Source organism: Thrips palmi, unplaced genomic scaffold, assembly GCF_012932325.1.
Source record: "Thrips palmi isolate BJ-2018 unplaced genomic scaffold, TpBJ-2018v1 HiC_scaffold_18, whole genome shotgun sequence".
Lineage (NCBI taxonomy): Eukaryota > Metazoa > Arthropoda > Insecta > Thysanoptera > Thripidae > Thrips > Thrips palmi.
The window spans coordinates 9923031-9931131 of record NW_023144627.1 but is presented as its reverse complement, the minus strand read 5'-3'; the positions used below and the strand labels follow the sequence as shown (position 1 = coordinate 9931131).

Genomic DNA, 8101 nt, shown 5'->3' with positions numbered 1-8101 from the left:
CGGGTGGCGGGGCATTTTATCATGTTGCATGAGAGGGGCGCGATGTGCCGGTGGAGAGGCGTTCTTCTCCGCCTCCGCCAGGCAGGCAGGCACACTTGGGCACAGCCGCCTACGCCAGTCTACGCTAGTCGCATGTCCACGCCGCCTCTCCCGTTCAAGTCCCCGCCCGTGCTGCACACGTGCACACCAGCCACTCGACTCGCCTGTCCGCGGCGTCGGCCTCCGCGGGCTCCACCCTGCCGCCGGCCTCGGCTCCGGCCTCGGCCAGGCTGCTGAGCCGCGTGTGGCTGGTGGTCGTGGAGTGGTACAGCGACCCCGGCATGCTGCTGTCGGCGCTGCGGGTCACCAGCGTCTTGCTGTCCAGGCCGAGGCCGTCGTCGTGGTCGGCCAGCGCGTCCGGCGGCCGGTCGGCCTCGGCCGTCTTGCCGTCGGCGCGGTCGGGGTCCTCCCTGTTCGCCGCGCCCAGGCTGGCCGCGGAGCGCGTCCGCGCCGTCACCTCCGAGGCCGTGTTCGAGGCCATGGCGACGGGTTGCGAGCTGACCCTCGCCAGCGACGAGGACAACCTCCGCCACAAGCGCAGTCCCGTGGACTTGATCCTGCCGCCGGCCGGGGCTACCTTGGCGTCAGGGGTGGCCTTCGCGTCCGGGGTGGCCTCGGTGTCCGGGACCACCTCCTCGGAGTGCTCCACGTCGACGGGGCCGGGGTCTACGGGCTGGACACTGTGGTCTGTGCACCGTGACAGTCAGGACTCGGCCCCACCACCTTCACGTCGATCTAGTCCAGGCGCACAGACCACTAGCCGGGGCCATCGCCGCCGAGGCCGCCGCCAGCGGGCCGCTGTCCGCCACGCCCTCGGCCTCGGACGCCTCGGCCTCGGCCTCCTCGTGCACGTGCGGCTTGCGGCGGAAACCGAGGCCATGGCCCAGGCCGCGCGCGGCCCGCACCGTCCTGGTGGTCCTGGCGGGCGCCGAGGCGCCGCGTCCGCCCGTCTGCGTCTGGCTGGCGGGCGGGGCTGGCGGGACACTGCGCAAACCAGCACTAGGCCAAGCTGTGCCAAGCCGTGCCAAGCCGTGCCAAGCCGTGCCAAGCGTCTACAAGCACGCGGCACTTTCTGCCTTCCAGGACGGCCAAGCAAGAAACCAAACTACCGCCGCTACGCCGCCTTGCCACGCCCGCATCGATAAATGAACTGCCGTACTGCCGTTACCTCCGCCGCCGGCGTCGCTTCTTCTTGCTCTGCAGCGCCGGCTCGCGTTTTTTCCAGGGCGCTCTCCGTTCCGGCCCGTTGCTGGCGGGGGCGGTGGGGGCGGCGGGGGCGGCGGGGGCGGCGGGGGCGGCCTGCTGCACCTTGGGCAGCACGCTGAAGGACGCCCTCCTGGGCGGCTCGGCCGGCCGGCTGTGCAGCTGCAGGCCTGTGGGGAAGGACAAGCGCAAAGTGACAACCTGCAGACGGTTTGCAATTAATAAAGCACTACCGGGCGGAAACAAGTGTAACTACTTTACTTCATGCATGCTTTTAAGGTGCCAGGTCTCCCTACTTTCAGCTGGCGACGGCCAAAGGAACTTAGATCGGGTATCTACTGGAATCCTTTGAACTGGGGTTTAGTCTTTACACTCCATGGTGGGTGATAGACAACTTTTTTAACGAAATCGGGGACCCCGTTCTCACGTGATCTAGCGCCGTAAATAATGTGAACGAACAAAAATACAGCAATTTCACTGTAAGTGCAGGACGCATAACGCATCCAAACCTTGTACCCAGCTAAGGGAAGCATTCGAGATGTGACCAGACCGGTCCTAGGCGTCGGGGTGGAGGAGTCCTTACCGGAAGTGGACCGCCACTTAAAGGGGCGCAGGATTCTGCTGAGGACGGATGCCACCCAGGACGACCCTGCAAGCCAGGTGCTGTACTACGGGTACACTGTTACTACGAGCTAGGTGCCTTACACTTCTACAGGGCGAAACCAACGACGACACAGTGTAATCAAGGGAAGCTACAGCAGCGCGCGGCGCACGGGGTATTGCCGGGTGGCGCGGCCCCTGACGCGCGGGGTAGTCCCCGCCCCGCGCTTACTTGAGGTGGCCTTGGCGGCGGCGTGTCCGGGGACGGCCGCCCCCCTGGCCAGTGCACTGGCGGCCCCGCCCGGCGCCGCACTGCCGGCGTGCTCGAGTCCGTCCTCCTCGTCCACGCAGCTGTCCGCGCCCTCGCCCTCCTCGCCGCTGGCCTCCCAGTAGGCGTGCGGGAAGTCGACCGGCTGCACCACGACGTCGTCCCGCAGGCTGAGGCGCTGAGGGACAGACAGACTACCCGCTTTCAGCTCCACGCCCCTCCGCGCGGCGATACCCCGCGCTGAGTGGTCGCAGGCGCGGAGTATCGACAGGCAGGAGAAGGCCTCCGAGAGGAGGCCTCGTCGCTCCGTCTCTCTCCCACTCATGGAGCGTCTCCTTCAGGTGCGAGAGAGACAGAGCCACGACTCTCGGAATCAGTCTGCAGGGAGGCAGCTTACCGCTGGCGGTTCGTCCTCGTTCTCCTCGCAGTCGCTGTAGGAGCCGCACGACGACGAGGACGACGACCTGCTGTCGCGCGGCGCGCTGACGGCCACCTCTGGGCTCGCCGTCAGCGCGGCGGCGGCGGCCTGCGCCGGCATGGCGGCGACCTGGCCGGCCGGCCCCGGCCCCCGCAGCAGCCCCGTGGTCAGCACCATCACGAAAACATGGCTGCAGAACACACGTGGAGAAGAGTGGCGTCACACAGTGGGCCAGAAGACCGTTGGAGGCGGACAAAACTCTGGACGCGTTTTGATCTCCAGAGTCGCTAAACAAGACTCGAACCGAGCGTGTGACCCCACCAATGGATTCCTCTTTCGGAGAGCCATCCATTGGTGGGGTCACACGTTCGGTTTGAGTCCCATTTAGCGACCCTGGAGCTCAAAACCCGTTCGGAATTTTGACCGCCTCCACCGCCGAAAAGGAACGAGAGGAGTGTGCGGCAAAGAAAGTCTGATGCGTTGGAGGCGAGTGGTTTGAAGACGCCCGAGCCATTGCGTCCCTGGGAGTGCAGAGTGCCCCCTAACCTTGCAGAAGTGCGTGCCTCGGTACTCACCTGTAATGCAACACTGTGAATTTTTAGCCCGGGGTGTGCAGGTGTCCGAAAAAGTGTGCCTTTGTGTTATGGTGTGCCGGTAGGGCCGCCTTCCCATGTGAGAGAGGACCGAACCGACGAGCGGTCCTTGTGGATGGAGTTTGTCAACAATACTGTCCGGCGGGGATTCTCGAGTTTCGATTTCGATCCTCGCGGCCTTTGCGAAAACTCTGCGCTGTTTCACGAACGCGGGATTTATTTTCTTGCCATCATGCGCGTAGTGTGGCGCGGGCACGTGGTTTCGGAGGGAGGGGGGATCTTAAAAGCACGCTGAGCGAGCAGCACAGCCTGCCGAATCCATTCGCCAGCCCTCCAAGACGACAACGCGTTGCAGGGGAGTGTTTTTGCGGTTTTTTGCTAGCCTGTGGTCAGTGTTGCCACATTAGACGAAAACTCCCTCTACGTACCACGATGCTCTGGCACCAGCGCCGCAAGGGTTGCCAACCCCAGCCTGCCTGCGGCGAGGCAATAGCCGTGCGTTGCTCTCGAGAGGTTGCCTAGTGCCTCGCAGGCAGGCTGGGGTTGGCAACCCTAGCGGCACTCAGTATGTTTGCGTACTGGTGTAGCAACACTGCGTGTGGTGGCACGGCCCTGCGCTGCCCCGCCGTGCGCGGTGGACTGTCCCGGCGTACGGCGCGCTGCTTTGGTTGCCTACCCGGCAATGCGCGGGCGCTCGGCGCGCTCGGCGCGCTCAGGGCGGTCCTGCGCGAGGCCGTGCGGCTCTCAGTGCTGCTCGCCCGGCCAGGCCGAGGTCGCCGCCGAGCGCTGCGCGTGCTGCATGGCTGGGACACCGAGGCCGCCGTGGAGTAGGTGGCCGTGGAGGAGGTGGCCGGCACCGCCAGCACACTGTTACCGGGCGGGGGCCGACAATGGCACCTCGCCGCGTCGGGACCGCCTTTACGCTGATGCCGCTGATGCGTGCACAGCGGCGTTTTCGTCGCCCCGTCTCTCTCGCACTCACGTGCGTTTGGTGCAGGTGCGAGAGAGACGGAGCGCCGAAGCTCTGTTCGGCATCAACCCACTGGACCTGTGTCAGCGTTCATTTCGATGCTGACTCACAGTCGAAGGGTTGGTTCCTCGAGTTCGGGTCTACGCCGCACGTTTTGGACGTCTCGGCGGGGAGGGCAAGGCAGCCGTCTGATTCCGAGCACTGCTTTCGTCGCTCTGTCTCTCTCGCACTCATGGGGCGGTCCGTAGGGGTTCGAGAGAGACAGAGTGACGAAGCAGTGTTCGGAATCAGGCGGCAGGGGAGGGGACGACGATGTCGACGACGAGATGGGGGACGGTGATAGCGCGGTAAACGCGACGCACCGCGTGCACCGGGCGACCGGGCGTCCCTCGCCGGTCTAGCCGGGCTAATTTACGACACACAAATATGGTCGATCAATGCAAAAGGGCGGAAGGCAAGATCCCCCTCCCCCAATCCCGATACTCGTGTGTTTCTTGAGCTCGGCCTGTAGTGGCGTAGTCACCTGTGGCGCCCCTCCCCCGCCCCTCCACGCCGTCTTCCTCCACATGGCCGCGACTGCCCGCCTGCCTGCCCTGCCAGCCTGCCCTGCCAGCCTGCCCCGCACCATGGCGACGCGACGTCTGCTCGCTTCCCCGCGGACGACATAAAGCGAACAGTGACATTTAGCTTCCGTCGTATCAGGCCATGTTGTCGTCTTGTCTCAAGGCCCCGAAGGCGGTGCCGCGATATTCACGCCGCGCCCACTAATAACGTGACGCTGGCTGCAACGAAATCACCTATGGTCTGGCTCTGTTTCTTTCCCTCCCTAGGATTGGGACAGAGCTAGAGTGACATGATTCTGACGCGTTCGGTGTTACGTCATTTGTGGACGCCCCCTTACCTCGTGCGCGTAGTGCGCGTGGTGCGGGGCCGTGGCGGCGGCGAGCGCGGCGAGTGCCAGTGTAGGGGAGCGGGCGGCCAGCGCGGCCAGCGCTGCGGGGACTTCGGTCTGAGGCTGCGGACGGCCCGCTTGTCCTCGACGGGGCCCTACACTGGGTCCTGCACGCGGCGCTCCGTCCGGCCGACCGCGGCGACATCCCGGCGGGGACTCATTCGGCACACAGTGTGCACACAGCCCGGGGCCCGGGGCCCAGGCCGGCGCGGCGGGGGCGGTGGCGGCGGGCTGGAGGGGCTGGAGGGGGCAGAGCGGTGTCCCCGGGGGAGGGGGAGGGGAGGGGGCTGCAAATGAGCGACTCGCGGGGCGGGGCGGGGTGGGGTGGCGCACCCTTCAATAGTGCACGCTGTCACACGGTCAGTAGGGGAAAATGGAATATCGAACAGCACCGTTCTTTATTTACTGTTTATTTCGAGTTTTTTTTGCTGTTTTGTTTCGTTTGTCGTTCATTGTTCGGTGAGGAGGCCCAGGAGGCTGGTCGGGCAGCCCTTGTAGTGGACGCCGCAGTCGGCGCCGCGTCGGCCGCGTCGCTCCGCGGCGTGGAAGGCCGGATGCAGGTCCTCGTCGGCGGAGGTGGACGGCCTGCCGAGAGAAACCGAGTTTTCAAGAAACAGATCTCTCGAACCGCCAATAGTTGATAAGTCGATTAGTCAATTAGCCGATTAATCAATTAGTCAATTGGTCGATTAGTCGATTAGTCAATTAGTCGATTAGTCAATTAGTCAATTAGTCGATTAGTCAATTAGCCGATTAGTCGATTAGTCAATTAGTCAATTAATCGATTAGTCAATAAGTCGATTAGTCGTTTAATCGATAAGTCAATAAGACGATTCGTCGATTAGTCGATGGCACTAACGTGAGCAGGACGGTGAGCAGGTTGCCGAGCAGCCCCTCCGCCATGGGCCACTCAGACGCCTCGCACACGGCGCGCAGCAGGCACGTCCTCCCGGGCAGCCCCGCTCTGCAAATATCGTTCCAAGTCAAACCAACAACAAGAAGAAGAAAATAAACACAAAGCAAACACAAGAGATACTTCGCTACCTGGCCATGCTCCCCACGATCATGGCGTAGAAGTCGGCGCGGCCCAGGTCGCGGAGGGACCGCGTGGTGCGTTCCGAAGACTCGGCTTTGGCTTCGCCCGCGGCCGCCGCACCCTCCAGGGACCGCTTGAAGCCGTACTGCGCCTCCAGCTCCGTGAGCTCGGTCGCGTTGGAGGGCAGGGCGTAGTTGGCCTCGAAGTTGTACGCCAAGCTGACGTCGTGGTGGATCGAATCCAGGGGCACGGACAGCGCCAGGAACATCTACAGCAGGGGTCGGTCGGAGCTTGTTAAAAAGAATGGCTTCCTCCCCGGCTCGGCTGACTCCGAACCAGTGCTCTGTCTCTCTCGCACCCGCTACGGCACGCCCCGTGAGTGCGAGTGAGACAGAGAGACGAAGCGATGCTTCGGAATGCTGCTGCAGCGCGACCGCCGAGGGAAAGGAAAGTTTTGATGCATCGTTCCGAACACGGAACACGCGTTGCGTAGCGTGGCCGAGGAGGGACGGAGGTTCGAACCCGCATTCCGCTCCGATTTGATCGCTTCGCCGGCCGAGACCAGAGACCAGCTTGTGGGTTGCAGCTAGTCGCAGCATTCTCGCCACCTTGCGTTACAGTGCCGGCACCGGCGTTACTGCGGCATTGCCACCTTTGCGGCAATTGGGGGCGTTCCGCCTGCAGTCCGCCCCGCCCCGCCCCGCCCCGCCCCGCCCCGCCCCGCCCCGCCCCGCCCCGCCAGGCCAGTTTTCGCGTGCTCGTCTACGCTTTGCAGGCCCCTGGATGCCACATTTTAATGAAAATAAATAATGGAATAAAAAGGGACAGGCAAAAGTTTTCTCTTCGCACCCGCGAAGCCCGATGCGATGCCGCGACGAGGCGAGGCGAGGCCCTCGCCGGCCTGGCTCGGCCTCTAGCTTGGCCGTGGCAAGCCGTGGCAAGCCGTGGCAAGCCCCAATAAAAGCTCGGCGGGGCGCTAAAAGTAGACTCGGCGAAATGACACACTGGTTGTGCACTCGCAGTCGACTCCGACTCGGAGACTCCGGTAATTGCCTCACGAGCAGACTTCTACTGATTGTGCACGGAGCGGACCCTCGCTCAGTCCGCGTTGCTTTCCAGCTAAACGAAATTAGAGTCCGGAAAACTCCGGCCAATCCTTGCGCTCAGTGTTTCACAGTGAGGCGCCGGCGTTGACTCTGGAGGCCGCAAGTCTGCACACGGCCAGGTGGGCCGGTCGGGGGTCAGGGTCGGGGGTCAAATACCGGTTCGATGGCTGTTGTGTCCATTCACCGTCCTGGCGGTCTCCTTGGCCATCAACAGGGTGGCCTTCGCGGGGTTGCACACGCCGCCAGGCCCGCCAGGCCTCCTTCCTTCCCAGCCAGGAGACACGGGGGGCCTCTAGGGGGGGCTGAGCGGGCAGGGCGGCGGTCTGGATTTCCAGGGGTGGGGGTGGCTGTCTATTGTTAGCCCCCGCTGCTGCATTGGCTGTAATGCCCGCCCCCTGCACCCTCCACCCCTCCTCCGCCGCCACGGGCGCAACACTACATCAGGGTTTATTTTGGCTCCACCGTGCTTCGCTATGCCCTCACTATGCCATAGCGGGGCGGGTGCCCCTCCCCCTTCCCTCGCCCGGCTGGAGTTTGCTTTTGTGTTGGCGTCCGACCGCCTCGCCGTCCGCCTGTCCGCCTGTCTGTCTGCCTGCACTTACCCCCATGGACGAGCTGCTCTGCGGGAAGAGCAGGAACTGGCTGTAGCCGACGTGCGTGGGCGGCGCCACGAAGCTGGCCGCCATGGCGGTGTCCGGGACGCAGGCCGCGAGGAGGACCAGCGCCAACGCCGAGGCCGGCCGCGCCCTGCAACGCCGTGCCAACGCCGAGCTGCAGACTGAGCGCCGCTTCTCGCTCTGTCTCTCTCGCACCCTTGCGGGGCGCCCCATGAGTGCGGGAGAGACTCTCGGCACCAGTCTGCAGGCCGCGTTCAACAAGGCCGTCCCTGCGTGGCGGCAGTGCGTTTGTTCGAACA

The 8101-nt window shown here is 64.2% G+C and overlaps 1 protein-coding gene across 1 annotated transcript; it reads right to left on the bottom strand.

Moving 5' to 3' along the window:
- Nucleotides 1–5492: 5492 nt before the first annotated feature.
- Nucleotides 5493–7882, bottom strand: LOC117645212. Its single transcript, XM_034385249.1, has 4 exons — nt 7788–7882; nt 6088–6347; nt 5903–6007; nt 5493–5628 (listed from the first exon to the last, which is right to left on the bottom strand). Exons 1-4 carry the CDS (start codon nt 7869–7871, stop codon nt 5493–5495), a joined length of 585 nt encoding a protein of 194 aa, XP_034241140.1. The 5' UTR covers nt 7872–7882.
- Nucleotides 7883–8101: the final 219 nt, after the last annotated feature.